The sequence below is a fragment of the Passer montanus genome, unplaced genomic scaffold (assembly GCF_014805655.1).
Source record: "Passer montanus isolate IOZ18808 unplaced genomic scaffold, ASM1480565v1 scaffold81, whole genome shotgun sequence".
Classification (NCBI taxonomy): Eukaryota; Metazoa; Chordata; class Aves; order Passeriformes; family Passeridae; genus Passer; species Passer montanus.
This window is the reverse complement of record NW_024373368.1, coordinates 2,908,357-2,932,811: the sequence shown is the minus strand read 5'-3', so window position 1 is coordinate 2,932,811 and position 24,455 is coordinate 2,908,357. Positions and strand designations below refer to the sequence as shown.

Here is a 24,455-nt window from a genome sequence, read left to right as displayed (position 1 = left end):
TTGTGGTGCCAAAAAGTTCAGTATAGTTGCAAAAATAACTGTCACATCAACTGATCACTTTGTACCTTTTTGGCAGGATTAAGCTAAAAAAGAAATATTTTTGGAATTTCATGTAAGCTCCGTGGGCTCTGTGTAGATGTATTGCAGCAGTATAGTCATCACCATTGGCTAACTTTTGGTTGTTTTTGGTTATTTGACATGATGACGTAAATAGACACAAAGAAGGTTGGGATTTTCTGGTTGTGTTCTTTCATGATCCCTCCTGTTGGGTTCTCCACAGAAACATATCCATGCCTTCAGTTCAGCCTGCTTCAAGATGCTTCACCTGGGATTTTTTGTGATCCTGTACCTCTCCTTCATTCTGTGGTTTGGTTTGGTTTTGTGGGTGCTTTACTCTGCTTTTATAAGGTTCTGTGCAGTCAGGAATATGTTTTTTACTTTATGTTTTTAAAGGCTGCCACCAGAGTGCTGATAGCAGTGAAGGAAAAGATGTGGAAATACAGTTAGAGACTATGAGATGTATAATGTTTTTTTTGTGAGGATAAATTGCACGAAGCAGAGTGATGCAGAGTCCCCAGGCAGATGCAAAGTAGAGTTGTTTATTGCAAAAAACAGGCCTTTTTTTAGCAGGTAGCCCATTATTTATTACATTCTATTTTAGTATAACAGATACGTTTCAACCAACCACCCTAACCACGATGTGAGCATGTCATGGTTATATAACTTCTTTTTCTGCCTCCAGTGCACCTATGTCACTTTCCCATTGTCCTTTTCTGCTTAGCTGAAGTAGCAGGCCTGAGCCATGATTTTACAAGGCTAACAAGGCCCTTGTTTCATAAGGTTTTACCTGTATGGTTTAGGTGCAAAGGCATGGAGTGTTTGGTTGAAAATCTTGTCCGTGTCCATAATTCAACAGTCCTGCTTTTCCCTTTCAGAGCCCTCCCACCATGACTTATCAGAAATAAGTGAGAACCCTGAGGTTGAGGTCACCCTTGAAGGTCAGTACTATGGGTCCTGAATTTCAATTGGTTGGGTATTTTTCTATCCAGAATGTGTTTTTCAAAGCCTGCATTACTTGACACTGAATGAAGAGAATTGTGTGCTGGTATTGAATGTAGTTTGGATTGTGCACTGCTTGGTAAGTTGCAAAAATAACTGTCACATCAACTGATCACTTTGTACCTTTTTGGCAGGATTAAGCTAAAAAAGAAATATTTTTGGAATTTCATGTAAGCTCCGTGGGCTCTGTGTAGATGTATTGCAGCAGTATAGTCATCACCATTGGCTAACTTTAGGTTGTTTTTGGTTATTTGACATGATGACGTAAATAGACACAAAGAAGGTTGGGATTTTCTGGTTGTGTTCTTTCATGATCCCTCCTGTTGGGTTCTCCACAGAAACATATCCATGCCTTCAGTTCAGCCTGCTTCAAGATGCTTCACCTGGGATTTTTTGTGATCCTGTACCTCTCCTTCATTCTGTGGTTTGGTTTGGTTTTGTGGGTGCTTTACTCTGTCTGCTTTTATAAGGTTCTGTGCAGTCAGGAATATGTTTTTTACTTTATGTTTTTAAAGGCTGCCACCAGAGTTCTGATAGCAGTGAAGGAAAAGATGTGGAAATACAGTTAGAGACTATGAGATGTATAATGTTTTTTTTGTGAGGATAAATTGCACGAAGCAGAGTGATGCAGAGTCCCCAGGCAGATGCAAAGTAGAGTTGTTTATTGCAAAAAACAGGCCTTTTTTTAGCAGGTAGCCCATTATTTATTACATTCTATTTTAGTATAACAGATACGTTTCAACCAACCACCCTAACCACGATGTGAGCATGTCATGGTTATATAACTTCTTTTTCTGCCTCCAGTGCACCTATGTCACTTTCCCATTGTCCTTTTCTGCTTAGCTGAAGTAGCAGGCCTGAGCCATGATTTTACAAGGCTAACAAGGCCCTTGTTTCATAAGGTTTTACCTGTATGGTTTAGGTGCAAAGGCATGGAGTGTTTGGTTGAAAATCTTGTCCGTGTCCATAATTCAACTGTCCTGCTGCTTTACTCTGTCTGCTTTTATAAGGTTCTGTGCAGTCAGGAATATGGTTTTTACTTTATATTTTTGAAGGCATCCAACAGAGTTCTGATATCAGTGGCGGAACAGAATGTGGAAAGACAGTTATAGTCTTTGGGATGTGAAGTGTTTTTTATGAGGATATAGTAACATCATTGGATATTTTTTCATGGAAATATGTGGAAGATGTCGCCTAATTGAAATTGTACATCTTCTCCAAGCATTCTCTTTTTATATTTTCACCTAGTTGGCTTTTCTGATTTTTTTTTTGTTTTACTTCTCATCTCTTTTCATTGCTTTAAATCACAGTAATTTTCCAGAAGGGGCGGGGCCCTCCCTGGAACAGAAGTATGACCCCCTTCATCTAAAATTTTAATGACTGGTGAAATACATGTCTTCCCCGCAAAGGAATGGGAAAATGAACAATAGTTGTTTTCTAGTCTATGTGTGATAGTTGAGTAATGTGATGATTGACTCTCACAATTCACAATTAAAAGGCAAATATCATGTATATCTATTAAGAGAAGTTTTATACATTTCTAGTTGTGTTTTATCCCCCTTGCATTGTTATCAGGGTTTTGGGCATTTGGGAGGGTTGGCTCGTTACTATGACAACAGCTGACACCTACAGTCATGGTGTCAGGAAGTGATCTCCATCACTGGACAGTGAAGAAGGAGTCGATGGACAGAATTTTGGGACGGCCTAAAGGGTTAAAAGGCAAAACCTCCATTGTGTGGGTGAGCACGTGGTGGGAAAGATCCTTCACTCCTGGCGCTGTAATATTTTCTCTATTCTGTCTTCTCTTGTCCTTTTGATAAGGTTTGAATAAACCTTTCTAAGTTTTTGGAAGTTAGTAGCATTTCTCGTATATGTATATCTATATCTATCTATCTGTAAATGACACAGACAAATCAGTGACAGTGTTTGGATTTTATAGTCTTGGCTTCAATCCATGTATAAGTAAAGAAATACACAGAAGACGCATTTAAAGCTCTTCCAGCAATTTTTCTGAAAGCTACAGCTAGTGATGCAGATTTGCACAAGTGATTGTTTCCCTCAAAGAAAACCTTTAGATTTGGTCTATTTTGTTCTATGTGTTACAGTTAAAAAACGATAAAGCCAAATTAAAAATTAATAAAGATAGATTTTATTCCATGACTGATACAGTCTCAATAGCCACAATAAAAGGGAGAGTGTCGACCCCAGGATCAGCACTGGGTGAACACTAGTCCGATCTCTATCACATCGGATCCCCCTCTGTTCACAAATGCAGTCAGTCCTATCTTTCTCTTTCAGATTCCTCCCATCATGACTCGTCAGAAGCAAGTGAGGATTCAGAGGCTGAAATCAGTAGTCAAGGTCAGTTCTGCAGGTCATTGATTACAGGCATTTTTCTATTCAGAGTGTCTTTTGCAAAGCCTGCATTATTTGGCACTGAATGAAGCAAATTGTGTGCTGGTGTTGAGTGTAATTTGGATTGTGCACTTCTTGGTAAACAAGCCTGGTGGTGACGAATTAGAAAACAGGTAAGAACAGGGGCTTTCTGAAGGTACTCAAGTAAGTAATTTACTGCAAAATTTGGTGCCCACAGTTCCTTATTTCTGCTTAAGTTTTGAAATTCAAGGCAGTTCTAGAGCTATGCCTGACTTTTGGTCCATAGAAGGGCCAAAAAACCACGGTTTTTTTAATTGTTTTTTTTGCAGTTGGTCTCCACCCAGGCTAGGTCCTTTTGATTGTAAATTAGATCCCTTCCTGCTGTAGGCTGCAATTTTGTAATGGTATACGGTCTTTCCATAGAATTCCTCGGACCCCGTTTTTTTTAGATGATGATGATGATGAGTACCTGCCCCCTAGCAAGAGAAAGAAGAGGACGAACACCAGGTCGGCTAAGGAAACTCCCAATAGAAGGAGAAGAATATCAAAATATTTCAACTGCAGTAAGATGATTTTATCTCCCTACTTTGTTTTATAAAAACATCTTGGGTTATTTTGTGCTTCAGGAGTGAGATGTGTTAGTGCAAGCCTACATTTTAGAGCCCTGGGCTCCATATAGGTGAATTGCAGCTGTATAATCATCATCATAGCCTCTCCTATTTTTTGTTATTTGACATGGCAATGTAAATTGATGCACAGCAATTTGGGATTTTCTGGTTGTGTTCTTTCCTGATCCCTTCACTTGGTTTCTCCACAAAAATACATCCATACACTTCAGTTTAGTCTGGTTAAAGATGCTTTATCTGGTATTTTTGATGATCCTCCTCTATTCTATGGTTTGGTTTCATTTGTTTAGACTTATGGACACATTAATCAGTCTGCTTTTCTAAGGTACTGTACAGTCTGGAGTATGTTTTTTACTTTATATGTTTGATGGCAGCCACCAGACTTCTGATGGTAGTGCAAAAACGCATGTGGAAATGCATGTGTATTAGATGTGAAGTGTATTTGTGAGGATAAATTAACATCCTAGGATATTTCTTCACAGAAATATTTGGAAATATGTAGCGTAATTGAAATTGTAAATCTTCTCCAACCACTCCCTTTTCATATAGCCACCAGACTGGGTTTTCTGATTTTTTTTTAGTTTTATTTTAAATCTCCCAAATCACACTGCTCTGGGGCTTGCTATAAGCAAATTGTGATGGTAATTGTCATTATTTTAAGTCATGAAAGGCATTTGTAGGGTGCTCATCACCCAAAGTTCAATGGCTTGGTAGGATGTGAACACTACGCTATTGTCCTGCTGGCTTCTCTCTGAGCTCGTAGCTCTCCAGCCTGAGCTGTGTGCTTTTCAAGGCAGGTTTTGCTAGCAGCAGTGCTCCTTCTTGCAAATGCCATTAGTTTTGTTTCAGGTAGGTATCACCATAGTGAGGGGTACCATTGCATGAAATTCAGCAGCATTTATCCTGATAATGGAGAATTAAGTTTTGGTACAGATCCTGATAAAATTAGCTCCACTTTCTTTAATTGCAGTGCAGTTAAGTATAAATTGCTCTTTCTCATACTGAGTGTTGGTTGGCTAATCCTGCTTGTCTTGTTGATGCACTCTGCCTCAAGAAAAGCATTGTGATCATGAATTTCCCTGCCATATTTGATTGTTGCCCTTGCAGCCTATTCTGGAACTCCTGTTAGCACAGCAACCATGAGTTTGTAGAGCTGGTAAAACATACCTAATCTGTGTGGACAGGCAGCCTTTGTTTATATTTTCAGTTATCCTGGGTAAGAGAGGGGAATATACTTGTGATTGTATTAAGCCTACAAAGCCAGGACACTAGAATTTCCTTCAGTCATAGCAGCAGCTGTGCAGTGTAGCCTGTGCAGTTCAGCAAGTGTAATCCTCACCTCCTTGTCTTTGTCAGGAATTGCTCAAAGGCTGATGGTAAAATATGTTTGCTTCTGTTTTTGTTGCATGCTGTGAGCTCAAGTGGTTTCTTTGACAATGTTGGTTTAGATGCAAAGGCATGGAGTGTTTGGTAGAAAATCTTGTCCATGTCCATCATTAAACAGTCCTATCTTTCTCTTTCAGATTCCTCCCTACTTGACTCGTCTGATAAAACTGAGGATCCCGAGGTTGAGGTCACTGTTGATGGTCAGTTCTGCAGGTCATTGATTTCAGTTGGTTGGGCATTTTTCTCCCTAGAATGTGTTTTGCAAAGCCTGCATTACTTGGTACTGAATGAAGCGAATTGTGTGCTGGTGTTGAGTGTAGTTTGGATTGTGCATTGCTTTGAGGAAGCCCTGGGGGACATCTCCTTAGTTACACCCTACTGTCTCCTTCCTCCGTTCTGTTTCTCTTCTTATATTCCTGAGCCACTGCCTCCCATTTCCCTGATTAGCCCTTATTTTTGTACTGCCCCGAGAGCAGGGTCAGTCCCCTTGCCCTTGGCGAGGGAATGCTGGACCCTGAATGTGTGTGTGGCCGAGGACCTGAACATCTCACCACACGGCTGAATTAAACATCTGTGGATATTATGCAAAGGCCATTTTTGCTTCTTTACCTTGGACTGTACTAGCAGCAATTCAAGCTGCAACAAATGGTGCCCCATGTTGGGCGCCAGCTGTAAAAATCTGTGTCTGGGCGGGCTCTTCAGGTCCATTCCGGCTGGCTATGGACCCCAGCCCACACGATCTTACATGGACAAAAGGCAAAAGACCAGAAGTGCTCTTCTCCATGTGGGGACGAATGTCCTCTGTTTATTGTGAGGAGACACCTCAGATTCCGGCGACACCCAGATGGGAAAGAGAACGTTGCCTGATGGTGGGAGGCTTTTATACCTGGGGGAAAGGGGGAGGTAGGACGAGGACCACAGCCAATGGGATACCAGTGAGGAGGGGCGAGTGGAGGGGTAAACCAGGGAGAGACCACCACACTAACACTTAGGCAGAGGGGAAAAGGGGAGGACCATGTGGTCATAGGATACAAATCATGTGAACAGTGCAAATTATTAAACACCCAGTGCAAACAACTAAATAACTAGTGCAATACAACACTGCTTGGTAAATGAGTCTGGAGGAGAAGTATTAGAAAACCACAATATACTGAAACATATTTGTAGCCATGATATTTTATGAAAAATCCTTTCCTAGGATTTTTCCCCTCCTGAGAGCTGAGTGCCTCAGGAAAGAAATGCAAACAATAACTATCTGCTGCTGTGGAATGCAACAGGTGCATCTTCCATTGGTCCATGTGGATTATTTTCAATTAGTGACCAATTGCAGTCACAGGATTTTTGTTATTCTATTCTATTCTTGTTCTTTGTAGCCTTCTGATTCTTCTTCTCTCTCTGTACTTTTTGTATAGATTTAATGTAGTATTTTAATATAATATATAACATAATAAATCAGCCTTTTGAGGAAAATGGAGACAAGCCTTGTGTCCTCACACATGGGAGGATCGCCACAAGACACATTGGATTTGGTGGGCTGCTTTGAAATGATGCCTGACAGCAGTTTGTATCTTTTGCATGGTTTTCAGGTGTTGTTAATGAAAAATAGTCATTGAACAGACAAGATGTTATAACATTCCTTCATACTGGAGAACACACTGCTTTGTAAACCCACTGTAGTTAGATGTAACATTTGTAGTTAAGAAATGCTTCTGGGAAGAATGGTACCAGAACAGAAAGACAGTGTTGCAGGTGGTGTAAGTAGAGTGGGGTTTTCCTGTCTGTGCACTTGTGTGTGTTTAAGGCAGAGTTGACCTGTTTGATGAATTTCATTGGTGCCCATTGGTTTTACACTGGTTTCAAAGTGGATTTAGAACATTTGAGCTCTTCATTAAAAAACATAGGTACTGTCTTTTGGGATCTACTCCTGTATGATATTGCTCCTAGCTAGATAAAAAATGTAGTCCTTACCTGCACAATTAATTCTGTGATTCCTTTTGCTGTTGCATGGCTGTTTTACAATCATGTGATGCCCAGTCATGGTTCAGAAGACAATGTTGTTTTCCTTAGGAAGAACAGTAGCTGCTTTGTTCTTTGCTCTCTTGTGCTTTGCACAGCCCCTTTTGAAGGAATAAGTGGTTTCTTCACAGTTAAGTAGTGGATCTTTCTAAAGTTACTCAGTTAAGTAATTTATTGCAAAATTTGTTGTCCTGATAAACACCATTCCTTATTTCTGTTTTAGTTTTGAAATTCAAAGCAGTTGCAGTGCTGCACTCGAGTTTCCTGGACAAAAAAACATTGGTGTTTTTTATTGTTTCTTAAAGATGATGAGGATGACTACATACCACCTGATAAGAGACAGAAGAGCACCAGTTCATCTAAGGAAGATGCTAATGTTGAGAGAAGAAAAGAAGAAGAGTTCAGTTGTGGTAAGATAAAAAATCAAGATTATTTTATTTCCCTGCTTTTTTTTATAAAAAGGTTTTGGGTAATTTTGTGCTGCAGGAGGGAGACAATTTAGTGTAAGACTTCATTTAAGAGCCCTGGGCTCTGTATAGGTGAATTGCAGCAATATAATCATCATCATAGGTTATCTCATGGTAAAATATATTTGCTTCTCTTTTTGTTGCCTGCTGTGAATGCAAGATCTTGGCTTCTTTGACAATGTTGGTTTAGATGCAAATGCATGGAGTGCTTCATTGAAAATCTTATCCATGTCCACCATTCAGCAGTACTGTTTTTTTCTTTCAGATACCTCCCACCATGACATGTCAGAAACAAGTGAGAATCCTGAGGTTGAGGTCACTGTTGAAGGTGAGTTCCCCAGGTCATTAATTTCAATTGGTTGGGCATTTTTCTGTCTAAATTCTGTTTTCCAAAAGCTGCAATGCTTGGCAGTGAATGAAGAAAATTGTGTGCTGGTGTTGAGTGTAGTTTGGATTGTGCCCTGCTTGGTAGACGAAATTGGTGGAGAAGTTTTAGAAAACCACAATATACTGAAGCATGTTGGACCATTCTGGAGAGCACATTGCTTTATAACCACATTGTAGTTAGATGTAACATTTGTAGTTAAGAAATGCTTCTGTTAAGAATGGTACCAGAACAGAAAGGCAGTGCTGCAGGTGGTGTAAGTGGAGCCTCAAAGTGTCAGTCTAATATTGGTAACTGTGAGATCCAAACCTTTGGACTGACCAGTTGCCTTTGTCATCCAAGTGGCTCTAAAGCTGCTAAGCAGTGTCCTTGCTGTCCTCATGCTAGGATCTTGGTAGGAGGTGAGCTGTGTTTCTTGTATTTGTGAATGAGTGTCCTGGAACTGCTTTAAAACACTGCTGAGATTGGCTTTTGCTGTGCTTGCTTGTGGAATTAGACTAAGAGCACCCAATCTGCAGTTATGAAGTAGGCAGAGCATTTGTGAGAAAGGGGACACTTCTGGCATTGCTTTCACCATTTTATAATGCAGCATGGAAACAACTCCACCGTTACCTCAACAGAAAAGTTTATATGAGAGGAGTCATTGAGTTCTGCTTGTATGTAAAGGCCTTTACCACAAAAGTAATAGTGCTCTGCAAAGGTTTTCTGTGACAGAGTGTAACAGAACTGAATTGGTACAAGATCTGTCAATATGTGATGTTACTCTTGCTAAGTAAACCATACCCTTGGTGACATGGGTGCATGTTTTTCTGCATGTGAAATGAGTTTTTTGTCTGCTCTACCCATTTGTTCTCTCTGCAGTTGGAGGTATTGTTAATTGGGCAGTCTCAAAAGCTCGTTAGCTTAAGGAAGATCAGGGTGGATTGGGAAGTGCCAGGCTGAGTAGCAGCTCTCTGACACATTGCTGGGTTTGCTGTTCTCAAGTCTGTTCACTTGTGTGTGTTTAAGGCAGATTTGACCTGTTTGATGAATTTCATTGGCACCAATTAGTTTTAAACTGGTTTATAATGTGTATTTAGAACATTTGAGCTCTTCAACAAAAAACATAGGTGCTTTCTTTAGGGATCTACAAGTGGAATGATATTGCTCCCAGTTAGATAACAAATGTAGTCCTTACCTGCACAATTTTTTCTGTGATTCCTTTTGCTGTTGCATGGCTGTTTTATGATCATGTGATGCCAGGATCTTTCAGAAGTTACTCATGTTCGTAATGTGTTGCAAAATTTGTTGTCCTGATAAACACAATTCCTTATTTCTGTTTTAGTTTCGAAATTCAAGGCCGTTCCGGTTCTGCATGCAAATTCCGTGGAGAAAAAAACAGGGGGTTTTTTATTGTTTCTTAAAGATGATGGTGAAGACTACCTATCATCTGACAAGAAAATGAGGACCAAAAATTTGGCAAATGAATCTGCCGATGCTGAGAGAGGAAATGTCGAAGAGTTTAGTTCTGGTAAGATAAAAATTCAAGATGATTTTATCTCCCTGCTTTGTTTAATGGAAACGTTTTGAGTAGTTTTGTGCTGCAGGAGTGAGATGTGTTAATGCAAGCCTTCATTTTAGAGCCCTGGTCTCTGTGTGGGTGAATTGCAGCAGTTTAATCATCATCATAGGCTACCTCTGTTGGTTTTTTGTTATTTGATGTAATGACATAAATTGATGCACAGCAAGTTGGGATTTTCTGGTTGTGTTCTTTCCTGATGCCTTCACTAGGGTTCTCCACAGAAATGCTTTCATGCACTTCAGTTTAGCATCCTTAAAGATATTTTACCTGGTGTTTTTTGTGATTCTGTACCTGTCCTTTATTCTGTGGTTTGGTTTGGTTTGATTTGGCTTATGGACACATTAATCTGTCTGCTTTTCTAAGGTTCTGTGCTGTCTGGAGTATGTTTTCTACTTTATATTTTTTGAAGGCACCTACCAGACTTCTGATGTCAGTGCAGGAACAGATGTGGAAATAAAGTTATAGCCTTTAAGATGTGAAGTGTTTTTTGTGGAGATAAGTTAACATCCTAGGATATTTTTTTCACAGAAATATTTTGAGGTATATGTAGCCTGATTGACATTGTACATCTTCTCCAGCCTTTCTTTATTCATATTTCTGCCAGGTTGGCTTTTTTAATTTTTGTTTTACTTTGCTTTTAATCTCCCAAATCATACCACTCTGTGCAGGCACACACTATGTCAGTAGTTGGAACTGGGGCTGTGGCTGAGCCTCAGCCCCAATGGGCTACAGCTTTGAAAAGCAGGAGAAGAGTATTGAAAGCAATAAGACAAGGAGTGCCAAGGTGTACTGACCAATCATAAAAGGGTACAGAGGGCACACAGGTGTAATGCATGTAAGATAAAGGGTGTAAAAGGTTGTAATGTGGGACAAGAAAGGGCTGATGCTTAAGTCTGCTTTAAATTGTGTGCTGTTACTTTGTGTGTTATGACCATCTCAGCTCCTACATTTGGTGACCCCAATGTGAAAGTGAGGTGATTCGCGGAGAACTGTGGCCCGAACAGCAAAGTAGGCAGAATGAGAATCTAAAAATCCAGATAAGTTATAGCCAATCAGATCTGGCTCTTCCAGAAGGTTGTCTGAAAGCTACAGTCAGTGATGCAGATTTGCACAAGTGATTGTATCCCTCAAAGAAAATCTTTAGGTTTAGTCTCTTTTGTTCTATGTCACTGGGGGTTTTCACTATTTTTCCTCTCTGGTAACCTTGGCAAGGTGGTGAAAAGGGAAGTGGCAGAACTGTGGCATGCCTGGAATCCCCCAGGTTAGCTGTAGCTGATGAAGGTGTCTGAGGTGGTCTTAATGAGATTGGATGAGTGGTCAGCGTGGTGTGATTGGAATTCAGCAATGAGGAAGTTGAGGTTACGTGTGTCAGAAGAACTTGTTTTGAAGGGAAGAAAATCACATTTGAGAAACTGGAGCCAGTGCTGGTAAATGAGAACATTTAGAACTGTGAGGAAGGCTTCTTATATAGGAGCTGTGTGTATTTACCCAAGATCAGAGGAGACCTAGTGATGATGATATGTTGTTAAAAAAAACTTACTTCAATGTTTAATGCCATTGGTATAATATGTCTTAAGAAGAAATGTGTCATCTGGGAGTTTTCTTGCAGAACTTTGCTGCCATTTGATTTGAGGTTTTGACCAATTCCCTCAATGCTGAGTGTTTCTCGGGGATTTGATGCTAGACTTGATAGACCATCTTCCAATTTAATACCTATTCTTAAATTTCTAAAAATGCTGTATATTTTCAATTGTTTCAATCCTATTTACTTCTCTCAACCAGGTTCTAAGTGATCAGTTGACTTGACAGGCTTTTTTACGACCCTATTTTGTGTTCATGTCCAGTAAAAGAACTCCTAATTCTTCCTTTTTGTACTACTTTGCATTTGCTAGTTATGAATACAGCATTGCCTTGGAATTAGATCAAAACATGGTACTAATTTCCATGAACAGGATGATGTATTTGACATAGTTCAAACATACTCCAGTTAAGGTGTCCCAGTAGATAGAGCTGACTTTCTGCCCTACACCCCACACATCGTGTGAAGAGAAACTTTTGAAGCAAAGATTCCTTCAGACTTGCTGCCAAAGTGATACCATACCCCAGCTTAGATAGATCTGAAAGAAGGTAGGCTTCAAAATGCACAAGTGCAGCTTTACTCTGCTGTCAGGAATTGCTCAAAGGCTGATGGTAAAATATCTTTGCTTCTATTTTTGTTGAATGTTGTGATAGCAAGTGGTTTCTTTGACAATATTGGTTTAGATGCAAAGGCATGGAGTGTTTGGTTGAAAATCTTGTCCATGTCCATCACTCAGCATTCTTCTTTTTTCCCTTTCAGAGCCCTCCCACCATGACTTGTCAGAAACAAGTGAGCCAAGTGAGAAACCTGAGGTTGAGGTCACCCTTGAAGGTGAGTACTATGGGTCCTAAATTTCATGGTTTTGGGCTTTTTTCTATCCAAAATGTGTTTTCCACATATTGTGTTACTTGGCACTGAGTGAAGAGAATTGTGTGCTAATGTTGAGTGTAGTTTGGATTGTGCACTGCTTAGTAAACATTAGTGCAAGCCTTCATTTAAGAGCCCTGGGCTCCGTGTAGGTGAATTGCAGCAGTATAATCATTGTCATAGGTTGCCTCTGTTTGTTTTTGTTATTTGACTTGACAACAACGTTAGACACACAGGAAGTTGGGATTTTCTGGTTGTGTTCTTTCCTGATCCCTTATGTTGGGTTCTCCCCTGAAATGCATCTTTGTGCTTCAGTTTAGTCTGGTTAAAGATGCTTCACCTGGGATTGTTTGAGTAACTCTCCTTTATCCTGTGCTTTGGTTTTTTTTTTAGTTTAGGGGCACATTAATCTGTCTGCTTTTATAAGATTCTGTGCAGTCAGGAATATGTTTTTTACTTTATATTTTTGAAGGCAGCCACCAGAGTTCTGATATCAGTGAAGGAAAAGATGTGGAAATAAAGTTATAGCATTTCAGATGTGTTTTTTGTGCTTACAAATTACCATAATTGGATATTTTTTCATATAAATATTTGCAAAGATGTTGCCTAATTGAAATTGTACATCTTCTCCAATCATCCTCTTTTCATATTTCCACCAGGTTGGCTTTTTTGATTTTTTGCTTTGTTTTGCTTTTAATCTCCCAAATCACAGTACTCTGGGGCTCGCTATAAGCAAATTGTGATGGTAATCGTCATTATTTTAAGTCATGAAAGGCATTTGTAAGGTGCTGGTCACCCCAAGTTTAGTGGTTTGGCAGGATGTGAACACTACACTATTGTCCTGCTGGCTTCTCTCTGAGCATGTGGCTCTCCAGCCTGAGCTGTGTGCTTTTCAAGGCAGGTTTTGCTAGCAGCAGTGCTCCTTCTTGCAAATGCCATAGTTTTGTTTTGCAGGTAGGTATTATATTTCTTTTTCTTGAGCCAGGTCTCATAAGCTCTCAAAAGAAATATAATACACCCAAGGATAGTTCAGCTGTTATTTTGGGAGCATAATAAAAGCAGGATGACTTTTGCTGCAGTGTTAGAAACAAAAAGGTTTAATAAAAGGCAAAATAACAAACACAAAAACCCGAGCCAGGTGCAGAGGTCTGCTCCTGGTAAAAACACCTCACAAAAACACTTAGCTCTTTTGTTCTCTTCTTTTTCTACCTGATGGGTCAGGCAGGACTTTTTGGCCTCTATCCAATTAGATGTCCTCAAGTTTTTGGTGAAGTCTCTGAGGTCCTATGAGGTGGCTTTTCACCTAATTGTTGAGAGAAACTTCTGGGCTTCTTTCCGTTTTTTGGGGGACAAAGGCTAGTTTTGCCACTTTGTCAGGGGGCACACTCCTACAGGTAGGTATCACCATAGTTAGGGGTACCATTGCATGAAATTTCAGCAGCAGTTCTCCTGATAATGGAGAATGACGTTCATTGCCTGTGCTGGCTGCAGTATTAACTGAACTCATTGGAGAAGAGAAATCTGGGTGGTTTGTTTTCCTCAGCATAATGCCATGTGCTTTATACCTGACTGTGAGGAGGGAGCATGAGGAAGGGGAAGTGTGAGAGGAAATGACCTGGGCTCTGACTGTGCCTCAGTTTTGACAAGAATAGCTACAGAAGCTGAGTGTGGCCCTTTAAGTCAGAGTTAGGCTTTGTAGCACCTTTTTCTGAGATCTGTTGTATTTTACAAGTTCCTGTAAGACAAGTGTGAAAGTTGCACGTGGTTTTGCTGAATAGTTCGAGATGAGGGTCAGTGGTGATGCTGGGTTCCCATGCAGGAGCAAAGGTGAGCCACTTTACTGTAAAAACCCAGGTTTTTTAAGCAGTTAGCTGGTTATCAGTTACATACTTTTGAGTATGTGTAATCTTCACCTCCTTGCCTTTGTCTGGAATTGCTCAAAGGCTCATGGTAAATATATCTTTGCTTCTATTTTTGTTGCTTGCTGTGAATGCAGTGGGCTTCCTTGACAATGTTTGTTTAGATGCAGAGGCATGGAGTTGTTAGTTAAAAATCTTGGTCATGCCAATCATTCAACTGTCCTGTTTTTCCCTTTCAGATTCCTCCCAGCATGAATCATCAGAAGGAAGTGAGGTTTCTGAGGCTGAACTCACTAGTGAAGGTCAGTTCCCCAAGTCACCGATTTCAGTTGGTTGGTTGGGTATTTTTCTGCCTAAATTGTGTTTTCCAAAGCTTGTATTACTTGGCAGTGAATGAAGAGAATTGTGTGGTGGTGTCGAGTGTAGTTTGGATTGTGCACTGCTTGGTAAACAAAATTGGTGGAGAAGTGTCAGAAAACCATAAAATACAGAAGCATATTTGGACTTGGTGAGCTGGTTTTGAAATGATGCTTGACAGCAATTTGTGTCTTTTGCATAATTTTCAGGTGTTGTTAATGAATAATACTCATTGAGCAGAGAAAATGTTATAACATTCCTTCATTCTGGAGAACCCATTGATTTATAACCACACTGTAGTTAGATGTAACATTTGTAGTTAAGAAATGCTTTTGGGAAGAATGGTACCAGAACAGAAAGGTAGTCCCTGTCTGCACAATTTATTCTGTGATTCCTTTTGCAGTTGCATGGTTGTTTTACAATCATGTGATGCCCAGTCATATTTCAGAAGACAATGTTGTTTTCCTTAGGAAGTACAGGAGCAGCTTTGTTCTTTGCTTTCTTGTGCTTTGCACAAGCCCTTTTGAAGGAACAAGTTGTTCCTTCACAGGTAGGAACAGGAGCTTTCTGAAGTTACTCAGTTAAATAATTTGTTGAAAGTTTGTTGCGTGGTAAGCACAGTTCCTTAATTCTGTTGTAGTTTTGAAATTCAAAGCAGTTCCAGTGCTGCACTCGAGTTTCTTTCACAAAAACCCAGTGATTTTGTTTTTTTCTGTTTAAGATAATGATGATGACTACTTACCCCATGAGAGGAGACAGAGGAGCCCCAAGTCAGGTAACGACTTGGGCAGTAGTAGGACAAGCAGTGGAATACGGTTCAATTTTGGTAAGATTAAAATTCTAGATTATTTTGTTTCACTGCTTTGTTTTATGAAAAGGATTTGAGTAATTTTGTAGTGCAGGTGAGGCATTTTAGTGCAAGCCTTCATTTAAGAGCCCTGGTTTCTATTTAGATGGATTGCAGCAGTATAATCATCATCATAGGCTGCCTCTGTTGTTTTTTGTTATTTGACGTGACAACGTAATTGGATGCACAGGTTTGGATTTGGATGAACTTCTTTTTGCAGCTGTATTTTCTTTCAGAAATAGGAATTCTGGGTGTATTTTGCAACACCAGGACTTGGAGAAATAGTAGATTAAAATAGAGACGGGCAGATGCCTCCTGATCCATGTTGTTGTACAGATTTCCACCAAAACAACTCCATGTACTTTCTGTCAGCTTTATCAAGCTTTTCTGCACTCAAATCTAGGTTACTGTCAACAGGACCTATAAACTGCCTTTACCCCTGGAGGTAGCAAGAGCTGATGACAAAGCTGATGGCTTTGATGAGCTATCAAAGAGAGAAATCATTTTTTGAAGTTATTTTAACCTGTTTTTTGTTGTGGTTTTTAAACTTCATTTAATGTACATCTTTCAGAAGTAATGTTTAACATTTTATTCTGTGCTTTTCTTTTTTTCTTTAATACATCCATGCATTTTAAGGTGTAGTCTGAACTGTACTCAGGAGGCACCTGTTTGCAAGTAAAAATACATGCTTCATATTTTATTTAGGGGTAACAAGATTCTCAGGTTTTTTTGTAGCTTGACATGTCTTCCTCTTCTTTGCAGACAAATGGAATACACGAATTACTGACTTGAGAAGGGAAGTTGAAGAACTGTTTGATAAAAAATATGGTAAGAGCTGTTTGATAAAAAATATGGTATGTGTTACACACCTTTCCAAGCCATTGCCTGTAGTCCTTTGTCACAGCAAGTGACAGACTGCTCTTTGGCTTGCATCTTGGCTCAGGAGCACGCCAGAACTGACAGCACCAAAGGGCTAAATACTGTTAGAAGACATATAATTGGCAAGAGTAAAATTGAGAAGAGCTTTTTTGATTAACAGAGTAATTTCAAAATGGGATACCTTTGTTTAGCACCAAAGTGGGAAATTTGATTTTATTTCTCAATTGTGCTCAGTCTCCTGCAGCACTTGCATGCTGACATATCTTGGCCACCCACATGTGAGAGAGCTGTCCTTTTCTCTGCAATTACACTGAGTCTTTAAGTGAAAGAATCTTTAGAGTGGCACTGAAGAGAGGCTGCCACTCATTGGTTGTTCATTTTGATTATGATTGTTTTACAGTGAAGCAAAACTTATATATACAGTGGCTCTTGGAAATAAAAAGATGTGCTAGACTTTGAAATTTGTCTCCAAATGCTGCACTTAGATATGTTTTGTGTCCACATATCAAAAACTACAGCAGCATTAGTAAAGATGTAAAAATAAATGCTGGTTTGCCTCTGCCACGAAAAGTGGAAGTGCTTTCAGAATATCCCTTGTGATTTGGAGTTACTACATGTTTGGGATGTGACTATCATCTGACATTTAAAACAGCCCACTGAAAGCAACTTGCACCAAGGTAATACAGTTCAGAATCTGATTCACTGTATTTTAATTTCCTTTTTTATTTCCTTGTTCAGAATCTGATTCACTGTATTTTAATTGCTCTAGAAAGGAGCATCATTCTTAGTGAATTGCTTCAATTTTGCTTTTGATGTTTGCACATAGTAAAGTTCACTGAAGAAAATTAACTTGGTTGAAGACAATTTAAGAGGTAGACACTCTAGAATGAGTTGCCTCCCATGATGGTATTAACCAATCCCTTTCCAGCAATACTGCACTTACTAGTAGATGTAAGTGAAAAAAAAACCAGTCTCTTTACAAGCAAAACAGGAATGGGCAAAAAGTAAGAGTAAATAACAAAAAATTGCTAAATGTCTGGAAGTCCATGGCAACAATGGGAAGTCCAGGATGGTGGGGTATGCCCTGCTCCTTCCCAAGTTGCTAGTTAGTTGCTTTTCATTTGTTTCAAAGACTTCATTAGGAGGGCCATGCTTTTTCAGCAGTGTTAGAAGTGTATTTTTTTATTTCATTAGTGGTTCTTTGGATTTTTAAAATACACAGAAACTTCAGGAATTCACTAAAAGGAAGGGATGTGTGCCCTTACTCCAAGGCATTAATGACTTGTAAGCCAATAGTAGTAACAAATTATAACAGAGCTAGAAACTGAACATGAACTGAAACATGCTTAGTTTGTCATTAAGTCTAAATAACTTCATCTTTCAAAATGCTCTATTAAGCAGAACCAAATTACGATGAGGTAGACACTCTAGAATGAGTTGCCTCCCATGATGGTATTAACCAATCCCTTTCCAGCAATACTACACTTACTAGTAGGTGTAAGTGAAAAAAATAACAGCCTATTTACAAGCAAAACAGGAATGGGCAAAAAATAAGAGTAAATAACAAAAAATTGCTAAATGTCTGGAAGTCCATGGCAACAATGGGAAGTCCAGGATGGTGGGGTGTGCCCTGCTCCTTCCCAAGTTGCTAGGTAGTTGCTTTTCATTTGTTTCAATGACTTCATTAGGAGGGCCATGCTTTTTCAGCAGTGTTAGAAATGTATTTTTTTATTTCATTAGTGGTTCTTTGGATTTTTAAAATACACAGAAACTTCAGGAATTCACTAAAAGGTAGGGATGTGTGCCCTTACTCCAAGGCATTAATGACTTGTAAGCCAATAGTAGTAACAAATTATAACAGAGCTAGAAACTGAACATGAACTGAAACATGCTTAGTTTGTCATTAAGTCTAAATAACTTCATCTTTCAAAAATCTCTGTTAAGCAAAACCAGAATAGTGAGAATCCTCACTCTAACAGGTGTGGTCACTGTTATTAAATGTTTGCATAAAGGGCAAAGAGGATGATCTGCATATGTATGCAGGTCTGCAGCTTGTTTACTGTGAATCAAAGTGATTTTGCTATTAAACAAAGTCCCTCACAGCATGAATGCTTGAATGTTTAAATGTGCTGAGGGGTTATTGCCTGTATGGTAATTATAATGTTTGTCAGAGTGATCTCAAACAGGTAATTGAGTAGAGCCACAAGCTAATCTATTGTATTTGCGGGGTGCCTCGATGAAGGAAGGAATGATGAATCTGACTCCATGTTCTCAGAAGTCTAATTTATTATTTTATGATACCATATTATATTAAAGAATTTTATACTGTACTATACTAAGGAATACAGAACAGATACTTACAGAAGGCTAAAAAACTAATAATGAAACTCGTGACTCTCTTCAGAGTCTCAACACAGCATGGCCCTGATTGGCCAATGAGTGAAAACAATTCACAGCAAAAAGCAATGAAACAACCACCTGGTGGTAAACAATCTCCAACCACATTCCACATGAGCACAACACAGGAGAAGCAAACAATATAAGAATTGTTTTCCTTTTTCACTGAGGCATCTCAGCTTCTCAGGAGAAAAATTCTGGGCAAAGGGATTTTTCTGAAAATATGAATGTGACACTAGTCTAATGTTTTTATTCTCCTTTTTCATTAAAGGTGAGGCTATAAAAGCAAAAGGTCCAGTGTCTGTCCCATACACAACCTTCCATTCACATCCAGAAGATTTAATTGTGGAAGGGCTGCCAGATGGGATTCCCTTCAGGCGCCCAGCCACGTACGGCATTCCCCGGCTGGAGAGGATCCTTCTAGTAAAGGAGCGGATCCGCTTTGTGATTAAGAAGTAAGGAGTTCTTCATTTTGGTCGCTACATTACTCATTGTTTTCTGCTGGTGCCACTTTGCTTCATTTTTCTTCACGGAATTCCAAACTGGTTTCTACTGGCATGTTAATTTATGGTGCTAAGGAGTAGTTTTTAGTTGATGTCCACTTTGATATATTCAGCTTATTATCAGACCAGTGGAACACTTAGAGTGCTGGTGCAGAGATCTCTGGACAGATCTCTTCAATCTTATGGACTTCTTGTCAGGGGCAGATCTCTTTGTACTGTTCAGATCTCTGCAGCTGCAAATGTTGAAAGCCATTGACTTTGGAATATTTGATCCTCTTTGAGGATCCTGGCCTAATTTCAGCTTATGCTATTTTTAAAAATTTGCTGGAATGTTGTATCAAGGTGTCTATGGCTGTGTTTGTACAAAACATTTTCTAGGGCAAGTTTGAGGCCAACACATAGCTACTGGTTCCTGTGGTTTAGGTGTCCTTGGTGTGTCTGGAGGTAGTGTACATGAAGGAGACCTCAGATGGAGACTGATTGAAGTTTAAAGGAAGCTTCAGTGAGTAACAGCTGATGTTTTCTTGTGTTCAGTGGTGTAGGGCTAATGCAAGAGTTTTTGAAATGGACAGGAATCTGATTATTGCAATGGTCAGGCTGAGAACTGGGGGTAGTGGCAGCCCCTGCCTCTGTGCATGCTGCCTTTACCACAGGTGCTAGTTGCTTACATCTAAGAGGAACATGGTCAGTTTCTATCATCCTAGTGCTTGCAGATAACTAGAAAAGGAAGAAGTGTAGATCTACCTTGTGTCTCATTTAAAATCAGATATCATACATAAATCTAATTATTTATACAATGCTGGCACCCGCTTTTGTCAAATATGTCTTAGTTGTTAACAGAAATTAATTTTTGGTGTTCGTTGATTTTGAAATGTGTAACAAGAGCAGCTAAAAATCCAGTTTGGCTCTCTGAGAAACATCAAAATGTTTAATTTTTTTGTTTGTTCAAATGTGGATAAAATTAGATATATTTTGGAAACAGAAGTGTCTGCTTTGAAGTTTACTCTTTTAGAGATGAAATTTTTAATTTCTATCTTTGTTTCTGATTAAGTGTATCTCACAACTCAGCAGTAAGTTTAATGGAACCTGTATGTCACCGTGAAATAGGTAAATACCCATAGTCATCAGATATGGGTATTGGCATGAAAAATGGTTTGTCAGTAGGGTTCCAGCCAGCTCTTCTGATACTTCAGCATTAGTTGGGATTTAGTGCTGGGGATTGTGATGTACCCTGGGAGGTTTTTTGAGTTTGATCCTTCAGTAAGTAGTTACTTGAGGCTGTACCTGGAGGCTAGTTTCTCAAAGTGTCTGTCACTGTTCAAACGTATCTTAAATCTTTCAGGCCTGAACTTCTGAGTTTGACAGGTGCTCCAGTGGTCAATACAGTTCCAACAGGTAGGTGTTCAAATGTGTGAGTTGCACAAGAACATGTGATATTCCTATTTGTCCTATATACACATAGTGTTCTCTTGTAAAAAGTTTATCAAAGACAGTATTAAAGTGAATATTAAGGATCTAAATTAAGCAGCTATACCATAAGGATGTCCATTTAAGGTGTGTGCAGGAATTAAACTCTTCCTGAAGGTAACTTAGTATATTGAGTCCTGATAACCTACTGTACCTCCAAGTACAAAATTTGACTACAAAAATAGTAGGTAGGCTAGTAACTCAGCCTTATCCTTAAGTGGACTGTTATGTGGCTGTTTAAATTAGCCTTTTTTTTGTTATTTTAGTAATTTTTAATATGGTTGTACTGATTATGGAGGAAAGCAAGTACATTGCTTAACTCATAAAACCCCTGTAGCTAAGAAAACTGGTGGTAAGCAATTTCTATGGCACAGGGTTCTGAGCAGTTGCTTATATGGCTTGTCATCACCAGCTACCATTTGATAGAGAAACGTGTGACCTCTGCATTCTCTCTAATAAGAGAAGAGAGCATCCCTGGGAGCTGTCAGTAACATCTCAGAGAGCACAGGAGACAGCAGCTGTCTGAGCCTCCTTTCCTGCAGTTTTCTTCCTGTTTGGATTCCCTCTTTCCCAGTAATTTATTATTTCCTCTGCTGCTCCCTGTGTCTACTGCCATCTCAGGATACAGAGCTGTGGAGCACCAGCCCCTGCTCTCTCAGCTCCTCGTGGCTCCATGTCCAATTCCTGCTCTGTTCATAGGCCCTGACAGCTTGTGTCCCCAGCAGGAAAGGGATGGGATGAGCATGAAACCTGTATTTTGACTGGCAGAGGAAAAGATGATTTTCATTTGCATTCCTGTGGGAGGTAGTCTGGTCAGGAAGGTTTTGTGGAATGGCCTCAGTGCAGAAACTCTGAGAAGGCTGATACTGGCTGCAAGACAGACCAGTTGGATCTCAGGATGTGTCAGCTGGTGCTTATGCTGAGAGCCCAGTCTGGTGCAAGTATGGAGCACAAGTCATTGCTTTTGCATTCTGACTAAACCCCTGGTGTGTAAGCTGGCCAGTGTCTTCTTTGAGACTGGGAAGCTTCACTTGTTAGTCACAAAGACATATTCAAGAGCAAAAAGTGATTTGTATTGTATGTGGTTTGTTCCCTTAAAAGCAAATTTTCATTCCGTACGCATTCCTAATTCTGAACTGAATATCAATAAATTCATCAGGAAATGAAACCATTGAAAAACTATTTCCATCTCCAAGTGGAATCTGCAGTTTGGAGGTGGATGATTGCAGTTCTTCAGGCCAAAACATTGTGTGTATTTTGTAGCAGCAGTGATGTCACTGGTTCAGCGGAGTTTTGTCAGTTTTAATATTCTGTCATTATTTTATGGTCATTTTTTCTAGTTCCACATTGAATCCATACTTCTTACATACAACATTTTGTTACCTGAAAATGCAGGATGATTATGCATTGTATAAACTGAACAACTGAAAATATAACCAGTATAATTAAGGAATGTTGGTTTTGTTCTGTGTCAGTCTCAAATACAGTGAAAGAGGACTGGCATTCCAGAGTCACCAAACTGAGAAAGATGGTAGATCAACTTTTCTGTAAAATGTATGGTAAGTACAGTATTATTATCTTCTTTTCTGAATGGCTTTGTATTTCTTGAAGGTTGCTTTCATTCCTTCCTTTGAACGTCTGCATGAATGAGACCTTTGTTCAGATTTTTTTTTCTTCAAATATTTAAAATTCTAGAAGTTCAGTGATAAAGAATGTTTTAGTTTACTGCTAATACAAGGTAAATTCATAGTTTAAATAGAATTTTAACTCTTACATATACAGTTCTTCTGATTGCTCTTGATTCCTTCCTGTTTGGATTTTTTTCCTTTTGTGGTAAAACAGCTGTTTACTTATATCCACTGCAATATCATCATAGTTAGTGTTAAAACAATTAGTATTAAAACATAATTAGTATTAAAACATTTTTAGGTGAATTTTTATGTTCTGTCCAATATGAAAAAAAGGTCAACTTCGTAAGACCTAGAATAAATTTTTTCATGATACTCTACAACAGATTATCAACTTTGGATAAAACAAATGTATTATGCCCCAGTAAGCAGTCCAGTCTGGTACTGTGACTGCCCAACAGCAACATCATAGAATATGGCAAATTTTTAACATTTTTTTACATGCAGAGGTTTGGGTTTTGTTGGATTTAGATGTCCTGCATTGTTCCACATTTTAAGAGCACAGTTGCAACAGCCTGAGGAATTGGTATCAGCTAGCTTTTAATAAAGGTTGATTTGCCAGTCTGTCCAGTAACTGGATGCATTTTGTTCCAACAGCCCAGGCTTTGGGGAGCAGTGACCCCAGAGCTGTTCCATACAAGAAATTTGAAGCTCATCCAAATGACCTCTATGTTGAAGGGCTGCCAGAGAACGTCCCCTTCAGGAGTCCCTCCTGGTATGGAATCCCTTGCCTTGAACAAATAATTCAAGCAGGCCACAGAATAAAATTTGTGATTAAAAGGTAAGTCTGAACATGGAGGGTTTTTTAAGAAAAAGTCCAAACAAACACCCTATGTGTAATCAAGCAGCTGGTTTCATTAAGTCATTAAGCATTTGGTCTCTAAATACCAAATAGGCACATTGAATATTCTGCATCATAAAGTGGGCATTTGCAATCCAGACAAATATTTCAAAATATGTTTTGCATCTGTTTAACATGTTGACATATGTGAAAAAAATAATGGAACAATTCAAACTCTTCAGTTCATGTCATAATAGGTAGTGGTATTTAATTTATGACAAGGATAAGCAGATTGTTTGTGTCCTGGTTGCAGGCCAGAGCTGCTAACTCACGCTTCATACGACGGTACTCAGCACAGGTCAAACCCTCAAGGTAAGACAGGTGCTGTCTCCAGGTGGGAATGGAAGGGTTTGATGGGGAAACACATCTAGATCAATGCAGCATTTTTCAAGAAGGAACCCATGTGTGATGGGTGTGCTGGGATTTTCTTCATGAGGGTTGGAAGGAATGAGCTGGTCACCGTGAACATGGATGGATGTCTGGATTTTGAAATCCTGATGCAGTCCCAGCTGCCTTTGAATAACTAGCCTAGGTCACCTTCAGAGCCCCAGAGAGCTGGAGTTACTGTCCTGGCCTGAATCAAAGGTCTGGAGTCCCTTGGGATTTCACAGGTGACCCTGAGCTCTTTCAGGTCTCTGTTGCTAAGGAATTATAGTGTCTTCTTGAAAGCATTATGTGCCTTTAACAGGGAGAACCACTAAAATAATTTCTTCCTGCATCTGAAGGCTCTGAAGACCAAGTTGTTCTGCTAGGGTCAGTGTTTGAAATTCGTAACTACATTTAAATAGATTTTTCATTATGTAGAGGAAATTACGTGTATCATTTAAGCTGCTATTAATAATCATTACTCATTGTGTGTCCCTGTCTAATCAGATGTAATTGTGTTGTTAGTTTTCATGTTCTCATGTTGAAAGAAGTATGTTTAAATGTACCTCTGTATCTAGAGCTGGGTGATTCTCTGACACCTATTTCTGGTTTTCAGCGAGAGAAGATTGGAATTCCAAGATCACAAAGCTAAGAAAGCAAGTAGAAGATATATTTAGTGTGAAGTTTGGTAAGTTAAATGCTAAATGAACTGTTCTGTAATGCTGCTGCATTTTAAAACTCCTCTATTTAAATGTTACTGTATTTACTTAAGCATCAGAAGTAAACTAGGACAGATATGGAAATCTTGACTCCTCTTACCTATGTTATACTTACTCTTTCCTATAACTGACACAAATGTTTTTATAACAGCATCCTAGGCCATTATTTTTCTGGTTGTGTGACGAGATGATTGCTCAAAAGCTTTTGGA

The 24,455-nt window shown here is 39.2% G+C and overlaps 1 protein-coding gene across 1 annotated transcript in view; it reads left to right on the top strand.

Annotated features, from left to right (window-relative positions):
• The window catches only part of GTF2I (general transcription factor IIi), a 69,029-nt gene that overhangs the window by 27,391 nt on the left and 17,183 nt on the right, over nt 1–24,455 (top strand). The window contains exons 11-19 of the mRNA XM_039732894.1: nt 936–998; nt 7,769–7,873; nt 16,148–16,213; nt 18,933–19,116; nt 20,507–20,559; nt 22,107–22,190; nt 22,917–23,100; nt 23,414–23,472; nt 24,143–24,214. Coding sequence (XP_039588828.1) covers nt 936–998; nt 7,769–7,873; nt 16,148–16,213; nt 18,933–19,116; nt 20,507–20,559; nt 22,107–22,190; nt 22,917–23,100; nt 23,414–23,472; nt 24,143–24,214 — 870 coding nt within the window. The remainder of the gene's footprint in view (nt 1–935; nt 999–7,768; nt 7,874–16,147; nt 16,214–18,932; nt 19,117–20,506; nt 20,560–22,106; nt 22,191–22,916; nt 23,101–23,413; nt 23,473–24,142; nt 24,215–24,455) is intronic.